Genomic DNA, 21,649 nt, shown 5'->3' on the forward strand with positions numbered 1-21,649 from the left:
TATCACTCTGTTCCACGGGCAGGTTTGGGGCTCTCTGATCATTGCCTGGTTCATCTTATACTGACCTACAGGCAGAAACTGAAATCTTCTAAACCTGAGGTAAAGAGTGTAAAGAGATTTTTACAAGCCTGTCTCGACCTCACTGATTGGAGTGTGTTTTAGGCTGCTGCAAACAATCTGGACGAGCTCACAGAGGCTGTCACTTCATATATCAGTTTCTGTGAGGACATGTGCATTCCTACCAGGACTCATTTAACCTACAACAACGATAAACCATGGTTCACTGCAAAACTCCGACAGCTCCGTCGGGCCAAAGAAGATGCTTACAGGAAGGGGCATATAGTCTTGTATAAACAGGCCAAATACACACTGGAAAAGGAGATCAGAGTAGCAAAGAGGAATTATTCTGATAAGTGACTCAGCATCAGTTTGGAAAGGCCTGAAAGAGATAACCAACTACAAGACACCACCCCCAGCACTGTGGAGAATCAACAACAGGCAGACAATCTGAATGAGTTCTATTGAAAATGTGAAAAAAACACTCCACACCCACTCTGGACACCTCTCCACACAACCATTAACACCTCCAGCAACCTGCCTCTCCCCCACACCTGCAATGCAGATCAGCGAACACGAGGTGTGCCAGGTCTTCCGGAAGCAGAAAAGGAAAAAAGCACCAGGCCCAGATGGTGTGTCATCAGCCTGTCTGAAATCCTGTGCTGACCAGCTGGCCCCCATCTTCACAAAGATCTTCAACAGATCACTGGAACTGTGTGAAGTCTCTTCATGTTTCAAACTCTCCATTATCATCCCCTTCACAAAGAAATCCAAAATTACAGGACTAAATGACTACAGGCCTGTGGCTCTAATGTCTGTAGTCATGAAGTCATTTTAAAAACTGGTGCTGGCCCTGCTTACAGACAGGAGGTTAAGGAGCTGGCTGTCTGGTGCAGTCTTAACAATCTGGAGCTCAACATGCTCAAAACTGTGGAGATGATCATGGACTTCAGGAAAAACCCCCCTGCTCTCCCCCACTCACCGTCAGCACTGTAACTGCATTTGTGAGTCATTTAGGTTCCTGGGCACCACCATCTCCCAGGACCTGAAGTGGGACAATCACATAGACTCCATTGTAAAAAAGGACCAGCAGAGGTTGTATTTCCTTCGCCAGCTGAGGAAGTTTAACCTGCCACAGGAGCTGCTGAAACAGTTCTACTCCGCCATCATTGAATCCATCCTCTGCAGTTCAATAACTGTCTGGTTCAGCTCAGCTACCAAATCTGACCTCAGAAGACTACGGATGGTTGTCCGGACTGCTGAGCGAATTATTGGTACAACCCTCCACACTCTCCAAGAACTGTACTTATCCAGAGTGAGCAAAAGGGCTGGTAAAATCACTCTGGACCCCTCACATCCAGCACACTCCCTCTTTGAACTGTTACCGTCTAGTCGACGCTACAGAGCTCTGAGCACCAGAACGTCCAGACACATAAACAGTTTCTTGCCTCAGGCAATCCATCTCATGAACACTTGACAATAATTATGGCACAAACACTATTTATACACTTATACACTTATTTATTTAACACACATATGTCTACATTGCAATTGCACATAATATACCAGTACATACAAAACTGTCTACTGTTATATACCTGTACATACAATTGTCAATTTTTATATTGTTATACCTTATTTACTTGTTCTTTTTCATTCTTCTTTTATTATCTGTGTTTTTTGTTTTGTCATTGTCATTCTGTTGCGATGCAGTAGCTTCTGTCATGAAAACAAATTCCTCGTATGTGTAAACATACCTGGCAATAAAGCTCATTCTGATTCTGATTCTAACTGTAAAATCTAGTAATTTGCACTAGTATATACACACTATTCCTTACTTACTCAGAAAACCCAATTTATGATTAATTGATTGGATTAAATGTCATTTTGTCAAGGTAAAAAAGAGTTTTTGAGGTGGGGCAATCCTTAATAGACTTCTGCAGTTATCTTTCTCTAGTTGCATTTACTAATTTCCCAAAGTCATTTTGAAAGTTGAATTGTCAATAAAACTGAATAATTTGAGAGTACATCACATAAGCTGACTTCATAAATTGTTGTTGATTCTCCTAAAATGTTTTTGTCTGAACTTGTTTTCACATTTTATATTTATTCATGTCTTACAGTTTTTTTTTTCAATAACATCCCTTTGTCCAATCTGTTGTCACATTTTCAAAACTCTAAACCCAATTAACACAACATCCGTCTGTTGTGACCATACCATTAACACAATTCATGTTGTTTTCACACAATATTCAGTCAATTAACATGCTTCTAAAATGCTTAAATGGTTTAATTACTAATAATTGAGAAATATCTGATTCCAATCTTAATGAATAATTCCAAGTATTTCCATACATGGCCATGCACAATAAAAAGGCACTCTCTGTATTGGTTTTGTTCAAAACAATACAGAACAACACAGAGAAGCATAAAAAGAAAGAAAATGTTTGGAGGAGGGAGAGTTGGATGAGGGAGAGGGATAGTTGGGACGAGGAAAGGGACTGGTTGGACCAGGGAGAGGACAAGGTGGACTAGGGAGAGGAGCAGTTGGACTAGGACTGTCTGGTTTGGCTCAGCTACCAAATCAGACATCAAGAGACTACAGAAGACAATCAGGACTGCTGAAAGGAATATTTGTGCCCAACCTCCAAGATTTTTAGTAGTAGTAGTAGCCCTTTATTGTCACTAGTCACAAGTACCAGCGAAATTAGCCATCAACCTGTCCATACATACACAACATACATACAATATGACAACGGGGTAGACAGGACAGGAAGACAGAGTAATTGAGGAAGAAATACAGCAAAACATGAGGAAGGGGGGGAGAAAAAAATAACCCCCAAACTATGCTCCTATGGGAGTACAGTGTGAGAACAGAAAAAACACCCCAGCAACAAAAGCACATAATCAAAACAACATAGACACACGGCTTTGCAACAGGGGAGATAATCCAGCTCCGACAAGCAGCCATCCGGTCTTGCAGCCATTCTCGGCGCTGGTCACAGTCCCGCTTGTCAAACTGGCGGTACAAAGCGGCGAAGGCGAGGGATCGGGGGTGTGGAGGTGAATGCATATTTGTATATATGTGCGAATGTGTGAGTGTATGTATGTAGAGTTCGTGAATGTGTAGGCCTGGAGAGCCGCCCCGCTGGCTTTCAAATCAAGTTTGTCTCAGTCCGCAGAATGTGATAGCGACACAGCAAGTTGCCATGGCGACAGCCTTGATCAGGACCCAGACAGAGTCAACAATCAGCAGGTGTCTGTGGAAGGGGGAGGAACGCAAGAGCGTCTCACTGCAGTGCTCTTCCTGGGATTGTTTTTTCCAACATCGACCTTGACCGAGGCAGTGCTGGTTGAGGGGAGCCGAAAGAAGATAAGATTGCGATTGTTTGGTCTTGGGGCGAGTAGCCACATTCCAATTTTCACGGCTACTCTCTTTGTCCATTCTGGTCTCCAAATCCATCAATTTTCCTTTGCAAAAGCCGTAAGCGTATCCGTGATGGTATCCATATTGCGGTTAATAGTCTCAGTCTCAGTGCTGACCACTCTGCCCACTGCTTCAATCATGACGGGCAGCCTTGTGAGGCTTTGGACAGCTGTTCCCGTTTCCTGAATTCTTTGATAACCCAGGGCAAAGCCTGATCCAATCAGCAGAAGACCTGTTATCATGGTTCCAAATAGGTAAATATCTTCAATGTCCTCCACGGAAAGAGCTGCCAGACACACGACCCGCCACCTTTCCCATGCGTCCATCGTGTAGCCAGCTGCGAAAGTTCCGCCAGGGCAATCAGGTTGCCCCGAATCCAAACTTCTCGTCGAGAAGATGGTGTCAATTGCGTTGAGAGACCAGTTGATCAAATCCATGATTTTTCAGTTTGGAGAGCAGTGCAGAGAGAGTCTCTCAGGTAGAGACAATAAACGAGACGAGACGAGAGAGCAAAGCAGGGAAGGTAAGGGGTGGAGAGGGAGAGAAAAATGCGTCCGCCTTCATTGAGAGCCAAGTAAGAAGAACATCTTCTTTCATTTTGTTTTACATCTCCAGAATGAGGAAAAGGGCTAAGGAAATCACTTTGGACCCCTCACACCTTGCCCACTCTCTCTTTGAACTGTTGTCTTCTGGTCAGCGATACCAACCACCAGCCAGGCACAAGAACAGTTTCTTAACCCAGGCTACATTCAGCCTGAAGAATTGTAAAACATTCATAACAATACACTGTCCATCATAACTAACACATTTATATAGAGAAAAACAAAAATTGTTCATTTGTGAACTGCATACTTGTAAATAACATCTGTACATTCATAAATAAAAAAAAATAATAATTACTGACAGCAATTTCATTTTGCCAATAAAGCCTTTACTGCTGCAATTCTGTCACTTTTATTTTACATTCCTTAAAGTACTGATGATTATTCACTATGCTCTACACATACTATCTAAAATGAATCCACTCACACACACAAAAATAAACTTGCTGGCTGAATTATTATAATTGTTGTTGTTGTTGTTGTTCTATTTTTTAATGGACCTCATATTGTATGTTCTATAAAGGTCGAACTGAGACATCATAAGTAATACAGTTTTTGTAATGCCAACTGTTAGCATTTTGACAGTCTATGCTCTATAATTGACTACATGTTCCTGTTGGATAGAAAACCAGTGCCAATGTTTTGACCGAATGACTCAATTTTGAATCGGGCTTGCTGTGTTTTGATAAAGTTAGTATATGAAGAAAAAGGTATTCAGCATTTTGAAATGTATAGAGTTCGTATTTATTTAACAAAATGTGGTTTTGGCCGGAAAATTAACTATTTGGCTAACTGTGTGATGTAGGTGTGTTGCTATGTTAAGTAGTTTAGAAAAAGTATTTTAAGAATTGGTAAACGCTTGTTAGCAATTGAAGAAAAACTGTAATAGTCATGCAGTGTATATTTTGGTGCAGTGATGTAACTGAGCACAGAGAGAGCACTAGTGCAGTATGTCTGGATTATGCTGTTGTGTTTCTATATAAAGCATTTCATCACTCCTCAGTGTGTTTGTAGTTTGTTCACATGAGCTGCAGGTTTTTCATTTTAATATTGATTCTTCAGAATTTTGTAGTTTTGTCTTGTTTCCTGCAGAGGGAGCTGGAGGCATAAATAAATGTGCTTAAAAATGATCTGGAAATGATATCAAACAAACCTGTGAAACTGCTGCTAAAAACAAACCAGATGAGACCATACATATTTATACAATACCTATATATTATTATATATTATTACAGATGGAGGAGTTTGAGACACTTAATAAATACCTGAAGGAGGATGAGGAGCAGAAGAGAGAAGAGAGAATTCAGAAAAACACCATCCTTAGTAATGACTGACAAACAAAGAAAAAAAAAGAGGGAGAAGAACCACTAGAGGGAGAAGAAGACGAGACAAGAAACAAGGGTCTCCTTTGACCAGGTGACTAAATGAAAGTAAAAGAAAGGATAATATGTTGAGAGTTTAAATCTATGCCTGGACTTTGAAGTGGCAGCATAGTGTGGTAAGTTCATTACGTGTTCTTTATGTAACCACATAGATATGTAAAAATAAGTTAGTGATGGTAATTTTGATGGCAAGTTATTGTGAATTTAAAGATATTTTATTGCCAGAATAATTTTAAACTGTACTAATTATATTATATAATTATCAGACCATATCAATAAAAAAATGATTGTTGATTTTCTTGCACAAATGCCAGAATATGAGATGCCTGTTAATAGTCATGATGTGCCCTTAAAAAAAATATCTGCAGTTTTTACCTTTGTTTTAGTTTACAGTATACAAAAGTAGTGCTGAGTTCTGCACTTCTTTTCAGGTGCGACATTATTACTAAACTTTTCTACTGCAGCCTGCAGGTACATTTCCATAATTGTACTGTAACAAACATTAAAAGCTGAGTAACAGTGACAAATGATTATGTACCTTAATATAATAAAGCCTGAAAAATAGCTCAAGATATTTGATAAGCACCATTACATGTTTATTGTACTATGACAGTATGTTAAAAGATCCTGGAAAATTCACGTCATGACCATTTTAAATGCTGATTTTTAATGCCATTATAATCTTTTTTTTCACAAATTACACGAATTAAATAAAATATCCTACTAAATAATATTATTTAAAAAATATTTGTACTAATATTTTAAAAATGATTACATATTTTCTGTGGATACACACTGCAAATGATGTATGGCAGTTCCTCGCACAAGCTAATCTTGAGTTACCTTTTAGTTTGAGTTTACCAGGAGTTATGGCCTTTTTTTTGATAGTTTTATTTGTGCAGTCCCAGAATACACTGAACTTAACGATTAAGAACTCAATGTGCAGTATGGTATCAATCGTACTACACAAAACAGCACATTTTACTTAACAGGTGAGAAAGCTACTGACAATACTCTGCATTTCACTGTGTATCTGTTTACTTTTTCTTTTTAACTTTACCTTTTATATTGAATAACCAGAACCTACTTTAAAGCAACTTATCCAAGTTGCTTTAAAGTAGCAATACATCTGCCGTGAGACAATTTAATCAAATGTGACCATTTTTTGGTTTTTGTTTTTATATATGTATATATATATATATACTGTATATATATATATATATATATATATATATATATTATTATTTAGAGTAGGAGGGAACTGCTTCCAAAATGAGCTCCCATGAGAAAAGAGAGAATGAAGTTACCTCCAGTGACTCCAGGTAAGACATCAATATTTTTGCAGCTTTTTATGAAGGTGACTTATATCTCTGTATCTCAGATAATAGAGCGTGGCTCTCACAATGCCAAGATCGTGGGTTTGATTTCTGTAGGCTTATTCACTCTGCACCAACAGATTCTGACCAGCGTATAAGACATATTGTTGGGTTTTGTTGGATCAGTGTGTTACCCGTGCAGGCATCTGTTGCCATGTACAATCTGTATTTAATGGGTTGCAGAATTTCTGAGACGTGATGAACTGTAATCTGGTGATTGTTTGCATTGGCTGATGCCTGTCAGTTCTGTGTCAAATTATCTGAATCTCTATCTGTATTTAGATAAACTGAATGTGTCTAAACTAAATGAATAGCCAATGTGTATGTGTGTGTGTGTGTGTGTGTGTTTATATATATTATACATACGTGTTTGTCTTTTGCCACTATCAGCAGGAAGAAGAGGCTGAGATCAGAATCTGCAGGACCCTGCAGCACTGTGTCTATTAAAAGTACAAGTTCCATGCCTAGACACCCTTCATTCAGTGATGGAACAGTGATCTCTGCTACACAGTTAGTATAAATGTTTAGTTGCTGACTTACTGCAATTTCATCTCAGTTATGGTTTAAGAAACCCAAATGAACACTAAATGTTCTCCAAAATATGCAACATATTCAATCCACACTGATATGTTTATTAAAATCTTCAACAGTCCAGCTGGCCCCCATCTTCACAAAGATCTTCAACAGATCACTGGAACTGTGTGAAGTCTCTTCATGTTTCAAACTCTCCATTATCATCCCCTTCACAAAGAAATCCAAAATTACAGGACTAAATGACTACAGGCCTGTGGCTCTAATGTCTGTAGTCATGAAGTCATTTTAAAAACTGGTGCTGGCCCTGCTTACAGACAGGAGGTTAAGGAGCTGGCTGTCTGGTGCAGTCTTAACAATCTGGAGCTCAACATGCTCAAAACTGTGGAGATGATCATGGACTTCAGGAAAAACCCCCCTGCTCTCCCCCACTCACCGTCAGCACTGTAACTGCATTTGTGAGTCATTTAGGTTCCTGGGCACCACCATCTCCCAGGACCTGAAGTGGGACAATCACATAGACTCCATTGTAAAAAAGGACCAGCAGAGGTTGTATTTCCTTCGCCAGCTGAGGAAGTTTAACCTGCCACAGGAGCTGCTGAAACAGTTCTACTCCGCCATCATTGAATCCATCCTCTGCAGTTCAATAACTGTCTGGTTCAGCTCAGCTACCAAATCTGACCTCAGAAGACTACGGATGGTTGTCCGGACTGCTGAGCGAATTATTGGTACAACCCTCCATACTCTCCAAGAACTGTACTTATCCAGAGTGAGCAAAAGGGCTGGTAAAATCACTCTGGACCCCTCACATCCAGCACACTCCCTCTTTGAACTGTTACCGTCTAGTCAACGCTACAGAGCTCTGAGCACCAGAACGTCCAGACACATAAACAGTTTCTTGCCTCAGGCAATCCATCTCATGAACACTTGACAATAATTATGGCACAAACACTATTTATACACTTATACACTTATTTATTTAACACACATATGTCTACATTGCAATTGCACATAATATACCAGTACATACAAAACTGTCTACTGTTATATACCTGTACATACAATTGTCAATTTTTATATTGTTATACCTTATTTACTTGTTCTTTTTCATTCTTCTTTTATTATCTGTGTTTTTTGTTTTGTCATTGTCATTCTGTTGCGATGCAGTAGCTTCTGTCATGAAAACAAATTCCTCGTATGTGTAAACATACCTGGCAATAAAGCTCATTCTGATTCTGATTCTAACTGTAAAATCTAGTAATTTGCACTAGTATATACACACTATTCCTTGCTTACTCAGAAAACCCAATTTATGATTAATTGATTGGATTAAATGTCATTTTGTCAAGGTAAAAAAGAGTTTTTGAGGTGGGGCAATCCTTAATAGACTTCTGCAGTTATCTTTCTCTAGTTGCATTTACTAATTTCCCAAAGTCATTTTGAAAGTTGAATTGTCAATAAAACTGAATAATTTGAGAGTACATCACATAAGCTGACTTCATAAATTGTTTGTTGATTCTCCTAAAATGTTTTTGTCTGAACTTGTTTTCACATTTTATATTTATTCATGTCTTACAGTTTTTTTTTTTCAATAACATCCCTTTGTTCAATCTGTTGTCACATTTTCAAAACTCTAAACCCAATTAACACAACATCCGTCTGTTGTGACCATACCATTAACACAATTCATGTTGTTTTCACACAATATTCAGTCAATTAACATGCTTCTAAAATGCTTAAATGGTTTAATTACTAATAATTGAGAAATATCTGATTCCAATCTTAATGAATAATTCCAAGTATTTCCATACATGGCCATGCACAATAAAAAGGCACTCTCTGTATTGGTTTTGTTCAAAACAATACAGAACAACACAGAGAAGCATAAAAAGAAAGAAAATGTTTGGAGGAGGGAGAGTTGGATGAGGGAGAGGGATAGTTGGGACGAGGAAAGGGACTGGTTGGACCAGGGAGAGGACAAGGTGGACTAGGGAGAGGAGCAGTTGGACTAGGACTGTCTGGTTTGGCTCAGCTACCAAATCAGACATCAAGAGACTACAGAAGACAATCAGGACTGCTGAAAGGAATATTTGTGCCCAACCTCCAAGATTTTTAGTAGTAGTAGTAGCCCTTTATTGTCACTAGTCACAAGTACCAGCGAAATTAGCCATCAACCTGTCCATACATACACAACATACATACAATATGACAACGGGGTAGACAGGACAGGAAGACAGAGTAATTGAGGAAGAAATACAGCAAAACATGAGGAAGGGGGGGAGAAAAAAATAACCCCCAAACTATGCTCCTATGGGAGTACAGTGTGAGAACAGAAAAAACACCCCAGCAACAAAAGCACATAATCAAAACAACATAGACACACGGCTTTGCAACAGGGGAGATAATCCAGCTCCGACAAGCAGCCATCCGGTCTTGCAGCCATTCTCGGCGCTGGTCACAGTCCCGCTTGTCAAACTGGCGGTACAAAGCGGCGAAGGCGAGGGATCGGGGGTGTGGAGGTGAATGCATATTTGTATATATGTGCGAATGTGTGAGTGTATGTATGTAGAGTTCGTGAATGTGTAGGCCTGGAGAGCCGCCCCGCTGGCTTTCAAATCAAGTTTGTCTCAGTCCGCAGAATGTGATAGCGACACAGCAAGTTGCCATGGCGACAGCCTTGATCAGGACCCAGACAGAGTCAACAATCAGCAGGTGTCTGTGGAAGGGGGAGGAACGCAAGAGCGTCTCACTGCAGTGCTCTTCCTGGGATTGTTTTTTCCAACATCGACCTTGACCGAGGCAGTGCTGGTTGAGGGGAGCCGAAAGAAGATAAGATTGCGATTGTTTGGTCTTGGGGCGAGTAGCCTCATTCCAATTTTCACGGCTACTCTCTTTGTCCATTCTGGTCTCCAAATCCATCAATTTTCCTTTGCAAAAGCCGTAAGCTTATCCGTGATGGTATCCATATTGCGGTTAATAGTCTCAGTCTCAGTGCTGACCACTCTGCCCACTGCTTCAATCATGACGGGCAGCCTTGTGAGGCTTTGGACAGCTGTTCCCGTTTCCTGAATTCTTTGATAACCCAGGGCAAAGCCTGATCCAATCAGCAGAAGACCTGTTATCATGGTTCCAAATAGGTAAATATCTTCAATGTCCTCCACGGAAAGAGCTGCCAGACACACGACCCGCCACCTTTCCCATGCGTCCATCATGTAGCCAGCTGCGAAAGTTCCGCCAGGGCAATCAGGTTGCCCCGAATCCAAACTTCTCGTCGAGAAGATGGTGTCAATTGCGTTGAGAGACCAGTTGATCAAATCCATGATTTTTCAGTTTGGAGAGCAGTGCAGAGAGAGTCTCTCAGGTAGAGACAATAAACGAGACGAGACGAGAGAGCAAAGCAGGGAAGGTAAGGGGAGGAGAGGGAGAGAAAAATGCGTCCGCCTTCGTTGAGAGCCAAGTAAGAAGAACATCTTCTTTCATTTTGTTTTACATCTCCAGAATGAGGAAAAGGGCTAAGGAAATCACTTTGGACCCCTCACACCTTGCCCACTCTCTCTTTGAACTGTTGTCTTCTGGTCAGCGATACCAACCACCAGCCAGGCACAAGAACAGTTTCTTAACCCAGGCTACATTCAGCCTGAAGAATTGTAAAACATTCATAACAATACACTGTCCATCATAACTAACACATTTATATAGAGAAAAACAAAAATTGTTCATTTGTGAACTGCATACTTGTAAATAACATCTGTACATTCATAAATAAAAAAAAATAATAATTACTGACAGCAATTTCATTTTGCCAATAAAGCCTTTACTGCTGCAATTCTGTCACTTTTATTTTACATTCCTTAAAGTACTGATGATTATTCACTATGCTCTACACATACTATCTAAAATGAATCCACTCACACACACAAAAATAAACTTGCTGGCTGAATTATTATAATTGTTGTTGTTGTTGTTGTTCTATTTTTTAATGGACCTCATATTGTATGTTCTATAAAGGTCGAACTGAGACATCATAAGTAATACAGTTTTTGTAATGCCAACTGTTAGCATTTTGACAGTCTATGCTCTATAATTGACTACATGTTCCTGTTGGATAGAAAACCAGTGCCAATGTTTTGACCGAATGACTCAATTTTGAATCGGGCTTGCTGTGTTTTGATTAAGTTAGTATATGAAGAAAAAGGTATTCAGCATTTTGAAATGTATAGAGTTCGTATTTATTTAACAAAATGTGGTTTTGGCCGGAAAATTAACTATTTGGCTAACTGTGTGATGTAGGTGTGTTGCTATGTTAAGTAGTTTAGAAAAAGTATTTTAAGAATTGGTAAACGCTTGTTAGCAATTGAAGAAAAACTGTAATAGTCATGCAGTGTATATTTTGGTGCAGTGATGTAACTGAGCACAGAGAGAGCACTAGTGCAGTATGTCTGGATTATGCTGTTGTGTTTCTATATAAAGCATTTCATCACTCCTCAGTGTGTTTGTAGTTTGTTCACATGAGCTGCAGGTTTTTCATTTTAATATTGATTCTTCAGAATTTTGTAGTTTTGTCTTGTTTCCTGCAGAGGGAGCTGGAGGCATAAATAAATGTGCTTAAAAATGATCTGGAAATGATATCAAACAAACCTGTGAAACTGCTGCTAAAAACAAACCAGATGAGACCATACATATTTATACAATACCTATATATTATTATATATTATTACAGATGGAGGAGTTTGAGACACTTAATAAATACCTGAAGGAGGATGAGGAGCAGAAGAGAGAAGAGAGAATTCAGAAGAGCACCATCCTTAGTAATGACTGACAAACAAAGAAAAAAAAGAGGGAGAAGAACCACTAGAGGGAGAAGAAGACGAGACAAGAAACAAGGGTCTCCTTTGACCAGGTGACTAAATGAAAGTAAAAGAAAGGATAATATGTTGAGAGTTTAAATCTATGCCTGGACTTTGAAGTGGCAGCATAGTGTGGTAAGTTCATAACGTGTTCTTTATGTAACCACATAGATATGTAAAAATAAGTTAGTGATGGTAATTTTGATGGCAAGTTATTGTGAATTTAAAGATATTTTATTGCCAGAATAATTTTAAACTTTTAAACTGTACTAATTATATTATATAATTATCAGACCATATCAATCAAACAATGATTGTTGATTTTCTTGCACAAATGCCAGAATATGAGATGCCTGTTAATAGTCATGATGTGCCCTTAAAAAAAATATCTGCAGTTTTTACCTTTGTTTTAGTTTACAGTATACAAAAGTAGTGCTGAGTTCTGCACTTCTTTTCAGGTGCGACATTATTACTAAACTTTTCTACTGCAGCCTGCAGGTACATTTCCATAATTGTACTGTAACAAACATTAAAAGCTGAGTAACAGTGACAAATGATTATGTACCTTAATATAATAAAGCCTGAAAAATAGCTCAAGATATTTGATAAGCACCATTACATGTTTATTGTACTATGACAGTATGTTAAAAGATCCTGGAAAATTCACGTCATTACCATTTTAAATGCTGATTTTTAATGCCATTAGAATCTTTTTTTTCACAAATTACACGAATTAAATAAAATATCCTACTAAATAATATTATTTAAAAAATATTTGTACTAATATTTTAAAAATGATTACATATTTTCTGTGGATACACACTGCAAATGATGTATGGCAGTTCCTCGCACAAGCTAATCTTGAGTTACCTTTTAGTTTGAGTTTACCAGGAGTTATGGCCTTTTTTTTGATAGTTTTATTTGTGCAGTCCCAGAATACACTGAACTTAACGATTAAGAACTCAATGTGCAGTATGGTATCAATCGTACTACACAAAACAGCACATTTTACTTAACAGGTGAGAAAGCTACTGACAATACTCTGCATTTCACTGTGTATCTGTTTACTTTTTCTTTTTAACTTTACCTTTTATATTGAATAACCAGAACCTACTTTAAAGCAACTTATCCAAGTTGCTTTAAAGTAGCAATACATCTGCCGTGAGACAATTTAATCAAATGTGACCATTTTTTGGTTTTTGTTTTTATATATGTATATATATATATATATATATATACTGTATATATATATATTATTATTTAGAGTAGGAGGGAACTGCTTCCAAAATGAGCTCCCATGAGAAAAGAGAGAATGAAGTTACCTCCAGTGACTCCAGGTAAGACATCAGTATTTTTGCAGCTTTTTATGAAGGTGACTTATATCTCTGTATCTCAGATAATAGAGCGTGGCTCTCACAATGCCAAGATCGTGGGTTTGATTTCTGTAGGCTTATTCACTCTGCACCAACAGATTCTGACCGGTGCTATAAGACATATTGTTGGGTTTTGTTGGATCAGTGTGTTACCCGTGCAGGCATCTGTTGCCATGTACAATCTGTATTTAATGGGTTGCAGAATTTCTGAGAAGTGATGAACTGTAATCTGGTGATTGTTTGCATTGGCTGATGCCTGTCAGTTCTGTGTCAAATTATCTGAATCTCTATCTGTATTTAGATAAACTGAATGTGTCTAAACTAAATGAATAGCCAATGTGTATGTGTGTGTGTGTGTGTGTGTGTTTATATATATTATACATACGTGTTTGTCTTTTGCCACTATCAGCAGGAAGAAGAGGCTGAGATCAGAATCTGCAGGACCCTGCAGCACTGTGTCTATTAAAAGTACAAGTTCCATGCCTAGACACCCTTCATTCAGTGATGGAACAGTGATCTCTGCTACACAGTTAGTATAAATGTTTAGTTGCTGACTTACTGCAATTTCATCTCAGTTATGGTTTAAGAAACCCAAATGAACACTAAATGTTCTCCAAAATATGCAACATATTCAATCCACACTGATATGTTTCTTAAAATCTTCAACAGTCATTGTAATCACTGTTATTGCCATTTTGGCTGTTCGTTTTTTTTAATTTCAGCAATGTGGAGAAAGATGATACAACTGCATCCCACAATCAGACCCACATCAGTCAGGAAAGAACTGAAGCAGTCCTGCAGAGAGTCAAAAACCAACACAACACCAGCATGAAGAAGAAATATGAACACTTATTTGAGGGAAACAAACTACAAGGGAATCAAACCCTCTTAAACAGGATCTACACACAGCTCTACATCATAGAAGGAGAGAGCGAAGGGGTGAATGAAGAACATGAGGTTTTACAGATGGAGAAAACACCCAGAGTACAACACAATCCAATCAACTATAAAGACATCTTTAAACCATTACCTGAAGCAGGATGTGAAGAGAAAGACAAAATCAAGACTGTTCTTACTAAAGGCATCGCTGGAATTGGAAAAAGCGTCTCTGTACAGAAGTTCATACTCGACTGGGCCAAGGGAAAAGCCAATCAGGATGTAGATTTCATGTTTGTGTTTCCATTTCGAGAGCTGAATTTGATTAAAGATCATCAGTACAATCTTCAAAGGCTTCTGCTGGACTTTCATCCTGAGCTTCAAGATCTGGACTCAAAGATTTATGAAGAGTGTAAAGTTGTGTTCATCCTAGATGGTCTGGATGAAAGCAGAATGACACTGTTTTCAGATGATGAGAAGGTTTGTGATGTGGATGAGTCTTCATCAGTGAGTGTGTTGATGTCAAACCTCATAAAAGGAGATCTGCTTCCCTCTGCTCTCATCTGGATCACCTCCAGACCAGCAGCAGCCAATCAGATCCCTTCCAACTACATCAACCGTGTAACAGAAATTCAGGGTTTCAATGACCCTCAAAAAGAGGAATATTTCAGGAAGAGAATCAGTGACCAGCATCAAGCCAGCAGAATCATCTCACACATCAGAAGAGCACGAAGCCTCCACATGATGTGCCACATCCCCGTCTTCTGCTGGATCTCATCCTCTGTGCTTCAAAACCTTGTGAGAGAAGATCTCAATGCAGAAATCCCTCAAACTCTGACTGAAATGTACATCCACTTCCTGCTGATTCAGATTAAGAAAAAGTATGATGAAAGAGATCCAGAGAAACTCTTGAAGTCTAACAGAGAAGTGATTGTGAAACTTGCTGAAGTGGCTTTCAATCAGCTGATGAAGGGCAATGTGATGCTCTATGAGGAGGACCTGATTGAGAGCGGCTTAGACATCACTGACGCCTCAGTGTATTCTGGGATTTGCACTGAGATCTTTAAGGAGGAATCTGTTATTCATCAGAGGAAAGTCTACTGCTTCATTCATCTGAGTGTTCAAGAGTTTCTTTCTGCTTTCTATGTGTTTTACTGTTATTTAAGCAGCACAATGGAAGCCCTTAAAGCTTTTGATCCAATGCACAATTTGCATAAAGGTGCAGTAGATAAAGCCTTAGAAAGTAAAAATGGACACCTGGATCTGTTCCTGCGGTTCCTGCTGGGCATCTCACTGGAGTTCAATCAGAGACTCTTACAGGATCTACTGACACACACAGAAAACAGCTCAGAGAGCATCAGGAGAACCACACAGTACATTAAAGAGAAGATTAAAGATGGACACGGACTCTCCACTGAAAGATCCATCAATCTGTTCCTCTGTCTGCTGGAAGTGAAAGATCAGACTCTGTCCAGAGAGATTCAGGAGTTTGTGAAATCAGACAAACACTCAGAGAAGAAACTCTCTCCATCTCAGTGCTCAACAATCGCCTACATGCTTCAGATGTCAAAGGAGGTGCTGGATGAGCTGGACCTCAAGAAATACAACACATCAGATGAAGGCAGAAGAAGAATGATACCAGCTGTGATCTATTGCAGAAAAGCTCTGTGAGTGTTTAACCCATGTCTTACAATGAAGAGTTCATTCTGAATGGAATTGCACTGTTCCATCATATGCTGGTTAGGTATGTATTGAAGCATGACTGCTGGTTTGAGCTGGTAATCTGGTCCTAAGCAACTAGCTCCTGCTCAGAACCAGTTTAGGATCAGCACATGACCAGCTAAGAACCATCCTAAACCAGCTCAAACCAGCAGCCATGCTTCAAAACATACCTAACCAGCATATGCTGGGGGGTTTTCCAACAGGGTATTGTTTTGTTTATTTTTAGAATGCCCTGATCTGTTTCACAAAAATTATGTAAATATTATTGCAATGCTAATTGTAGAATGAGGTTAAGAATGTAATTATTTTGTGTTCTGTTCTGTTTCAGTCTTGCTGGCTGTAATCTCACTGTTCAGCAATGTGAAATTGTTACATCAGCTCTACAATCCTCAAACTCTGCCCTTAGAGAGCTTGACTTGAGTAACAATGACCTGCAGGATTCAGGAGTGAAGCTTCTCTCCAATGGACTGAAGAGTCAAAATTGTCAGCTGGAGATAATGAGGTCTTTTAGAACATTATACATTCATAAATTCTCAAGATTTGTCAAGGCAGCAGGTCTTTAAGATCAGTTGTTGCCAAACAATTTCCCTTTTCCCCTCTTTCTGCCCAGTTAAATCTTTGAAATCAAGCTGACGAGAGAGGTGGTGTCAGGTCTGGGGGGTTTGCCTAAAGACTTGTCTGATTTTTTTTTTTTTAAAGCACTTCTGAAAGCCAATTTTTCTGCAATGTCTGCATATTACACAAACATAATATTACGTGCACAGACTATTTTCTTTGGCATGACCAAAGTTCAGCACTCAGGGTTGTGTTTTTAATGTGCTGTCAAGTTAAAAATATTTATATTAAAAGGGCCTGTTTCAAGATGTTATGTTGCATTTGATTGATTGTTTCATGATCTTTCATGTCACTTCAGAGTATTTGTGCATATCGTTTTTTGACATGAGAAATCCAGTAAGGACATGAATATTAAACATTGATAATTTTAACTGAGATCAGCAATGATTCCTCAGGTATTCAAGAGTTGAGGGCTTTACAGAGGATGTAATCTGTTGATGTGTGTCTGTAGGTTGTCAGGCTGTATGGTGACAGAGGAAGGCTGTCGTTATCTGTCTTCAGCTCTGAGTTCAAACCCCTCACACCTGAGAGAGCTGGATCTGAGCTACAATCATCCAGGAAAATCGGGAGTCCAATTGCTTTCTGACAAACTAAATGATCCAACCTGCTCACTGGAGATACTCAAGTATGTGGGCTACAAGTTAAGAAACCTTGTCTGCAGCAACAGTCCAAATTTCACATCTCTGCATGTACTAATTGAATCCCTATGCTCAAAAAATGTGTGTCCACTTCAGACATTCTGCAGACTAAAAGTAATTTTGCAAGTTTAAGTCAACTAACAATCATTAGAGTATTAGTAGACTGTCTGCTTAATATCTGCTGTTCCCCAATACACAATCCACTGACTATGAGTAACTTTGCAACTACGTCACTTTATTTGACTAACACCAACCCTAACCTAACAGTCTACTAATACTCTAATCAGAGTTAGTTCACATATAGTTGAAAAGTTACTTATGTTTAGTATAATGTCTAAAGTACACTATCAAAAAAAGTTGTAGCTCATATTTCCTGTAAACCTGTTCACTATGGACTGAATGTATTGAAACACTGAGACATACAGCTCTGTAAACTGCTTTGTAACAATATGTTTTGAGAAAATACAATACAAATAAATTGGAATCATTATATTAAAGGTCTGTGTGTGAATAACTATTTCAGCTACTTATGATTCTTTATGTCGGTATGTTTGTGTTTCATTGTAGTTTGGTCCATGGAGAGCGTTTCAGGATTCAACCAGGACTACAAAAATGTAAGTTCTTTGTCTGAAACACTCTTGCATATTTAATGAAACAAACAAAATTATACAACTGCCTTGATCTCTCTCTTGTGTTCAGATTTCTGTGATCTCACACTGGATCCAAACACAGCAAGCACTCAACTCATTCTGTCTGAGAACGGAGAGGTAAAATATGCGGAAGAGCAGCAGCCGTATCCTGATCATCCAGAGAGATTTGAAGTTATTCCTCAGGTTCTGTGTCAAGAGAGTCTGACTGGACGCCATTACTGGGAGGTTGAGCGGACTGGCTGGGCTCGTGTAGCAGTGGCCTATAAAATAATCAGCAGGAAAGGAACCATCTGTAAGTTTGGATACAATAACAAGTCCTGGTGTCTTTTCTGCACTGTTGATGGATTTGTTGTCTGGCACAACAATCTGGGCAACAGCATTCCTGTCCCTTCACCCTCCTCTAAAAGAGTAGGAGTGTATCTGGACTGGCCGGCCGGCACTCTGTCCTTCTACAGCGTCTCTGACACACACACACACACACTCACACACTTACACACATTCAACACCACATTCACTGAACCCCTCTATGCTGGGTTTAAGGTTTTTCATTCCTCACTGTCACTGTGTAAGATTACACAACAGACAAAAAACTGACTTCTACCTCCATCCTAATCATGGTCCTATGTCTCTATGAAAAGATTTGATGGAGTAAATAATGTATGAATTTAACTACCGAAATAGTAATTGCATGTTGTACATTCAAAATGTGTAATATTACTATGTATATTCAATCTCTCTTTATATTAGATGTCTTTATTAAAGTCTCTACTCATGTCAAAATGTCTAACTGAGTGTGGAAACAGATGCAACTAAGATGTTTTTAAAAACTGTACTGATTATTTCCATTCACTTTATATTCTGCTTTCTGAACTCACCTGCTGCTGTCTGCTTTTGGGCTGACAGAAACATTGATTTTATGTTAATAAATTTGATATGTGTGGAATTTTGAACTGAAGAGTCACTGAGATCCTCTTGTTTTCTCAGAAGTGAATGTGAGACAAAAGCGAATTAACTGGTTTCTCCAGATGTACTATTCCTGCAGATTGTTCACTGTAAATCTGCGATGTTTAATGTAAATCTGCAGAGTGTTTATAATAAATTTTATAATGAGCAACTTGACCCTTTTCTATCCACCGAGTGCAGTCTGACACGACCCAGATCATGTACTTTCAGTGTGCTCATTAATTAATGAACTTTCAGTTGGATTCAGTTCAGTTCATTTGAGTACTTTCACAATATATTGCTCCCCTTTACAGAGATCAGATCCTTGTCAGAAGCTCCTCTGACAATTGTTGAATTGGGACAAAAATTAATTCTTCACTTAAAACTTCAATATTTCTATGAGGACTTCACTCACAGACAACCAAACCATTTTAATTTAGTTATTAAACCCGGTTTGAAGTAATACACCTCTACCTGATACTAAACATAACAGAGAACCTTAATATTATGTGAATAAATACATTAAGGCAGTATCATTTGTACACTAGACGAGGTCATAACATTATTTCAACGCACAGAAATTGATTGTATCTGACTGGACGTTTATGGTGGATTAGGATTGGAGCCTGAGACTGAATTGTATTGAATTGTCTCCATCTAGAGGTGAATGTGCAGCATAACACAGATACATTGCATTGAGAAGCACCTAAGCAATGTACCCTTGTAAAAATAAATAAATAAATGCTACAATTTTGCATATTTAAAAAAAGTGTGCTTATTTTGAAAATAATAAAGCCTAGTCTACTTTAAAAGATTACTGTTATAGAATTGAATGTAATGATTTTGGACATTTAAATGCATTTTACTTGCTATAAAATTAAAGTGTATTATAATTTAAATTGATATTAAACACAATTAGCTGAATTTCAGAGTGCTTTTTGACCACTTATGTAGGACTAAAGTACATATTTACTGTATATAGAATTTGATAATTGTCTGTAAGGTGGAAAAACTGCTGAATGTATGGACAAGCATTTATGGTAAACTAAAATATACTTTAACGCTATTTTTATTCAAACTCATGTGTCTTGTATTTAAAAAATATTTGTAAGTAATGATAAAGTTTAAATTTATATTAACTTCAAATGTAATGTTACAGTTAAAATTATGATCAATTAATTTACAATTATTTTAAACATACTTTAAAGCAATTTTTTATTTGACAATATTATACTTTTACATACTTTGACAATATACATTCATTCATTCATCAAAAATAGGTACAATTCAGTATAATTAAGTGCAATCGATAGTCACATGAATTATCTAGGCCAGTGGTTTTGATCATGTTCTATATTTAATTTTAATAGGCATATTATAAATGTTTCCTTTCAGCAGTGGGCAGGAGTCGACAAATTTCTGGAGATCTTTTGCATATGCTTGCAAAGTTGTCCCTGCAGGAATGCCCAGTATGCCCAATAAAAAGGCTTCAGGTCCAGATGGCTTTCCAGCAGAATTCTATAAAGAATTCTGGGTAATTCTGTCACCAACATTCTACAGAATGTTGCAGGAAACCAAGGAAAATGGTAGACTTCCACCAAATATGAATTCTGCCAACATTAGTCTCTTGCTAAAACCAGGCAAAGACCCTGTATTGCCTACCAGCTATCGTCCAATATCCCTTATTAATGTGGACACTAAAATAATCTGCAAAGCTATCTCAAAAAGAATAGAGAAGATAACCCCTCTCATAATTCATTCCGACCAAACTGGTTTCATAAAAGGGAGGCACTCCTCAACAAATACACATAGGTTACTTAACTTGATAGACTATTCATGCAATAAAAACCTTCAAATTACAATATTGTCTCTAGATGCAGAAAAAGCTTTTGATAGGGTTAACTGGAATTTTCTATTTGCAACTTTACACAAATTTGGTTTTGGAAACTCTTTCATAAACTGGTTAAAAATATTATATAACTCTCCAACAGCATGTGTCAGGACAAATGGCCAAACATCCTCTAGCTTCTATATTAAGAGGGGCACCAGGCAGGGATGCCCCCTCTCCCCCTCACTGTTTGCAGTTTTTATTGAACCACTAGCAGCAGCAATTAGACAGGCTACAGTGATTAAAGGCATTAAATGCAAGAATGTAGAACATAAAGTTAGTCTTTACGCAGATGATGTGTTACTTTTTCTTCAGCATTCACAAACCACTTTCTCTTTCTCAAGAGTCTCAGATTATTCAATAAACTGGTTAAAATCAACAGTTCTTCCAATTAATTGCTCCTTCCAGAACTCCTCCACTCCACTGCAATCTGGAAATATTAAATATTTAGGTATTAATGTTTCTCCTAGGCTGGCAGATTTGATTAAATTAAACCACATCCCACTTTTAAAGACGGTAGAAGATGATCTAACCAGATGGAAGTCTCTACCCATATCACTCATGGGAAGAGTCGCCTCAATAAAAATGATGGTTTTGCCAAGAATTAATTATTTATTTGCAATGATCCCAAGCAAACCATCACCTGACTGGTTTAGATCTCTGGACTCCTCCATCTCTAAATTCCTTTGGAAAGGTAAACCCCCGCGTACAGTGTTGGGGAGT

At 38.2% G+C, this 21,649-nt stretch overlaps 1 protein-coding gene across 1 annotated transcript; it reads left to right on the forward strand.

Annotated features, from left to right (window-relative positions):
- Positions 1-12,331: 12,331 nt before the first annotated feature.
- LOC306868236 (protein NLRC3-like) lies at positions 12,332-19,763 on the forward strand. Its single transcript, XM_079414326.1, has 8 exons — positions 12,332-12,357; positions 13,487-13,559; positions 14,005-14,124; positions 14,318-16,138; positions 16,522-16,695; positions 17,260-17,433; positions 18,014-18,060; positions 18,146-19,763. The coding sequence occupies exons 2-8, from the start codon at positions 13,510-13,512 to the stop codon at positions 18,688-18,690; spliced, it is 2,931 nt and encodes a 976-aa protein (XP_079270452.1). The 5' UTR covers positions 12,332-12,357; positions 13,487-13,509; the 3' UTR covers positions 18,691-19,763.
- The last annotated feature ends 1,886 nt before the right edge of the window (positions 19,764-21,649 follow it).

This window comes from Barbus barbus, assembly GCF_936440315.1.
Source record: "Barbus barbus genome assembly, chromosome: 50".
NCBI lineage: Eukaryota > Metazoa > Chordata > Actinopteri > Cypriniformes > Cyprinidae > Barbus > Barbus barbus.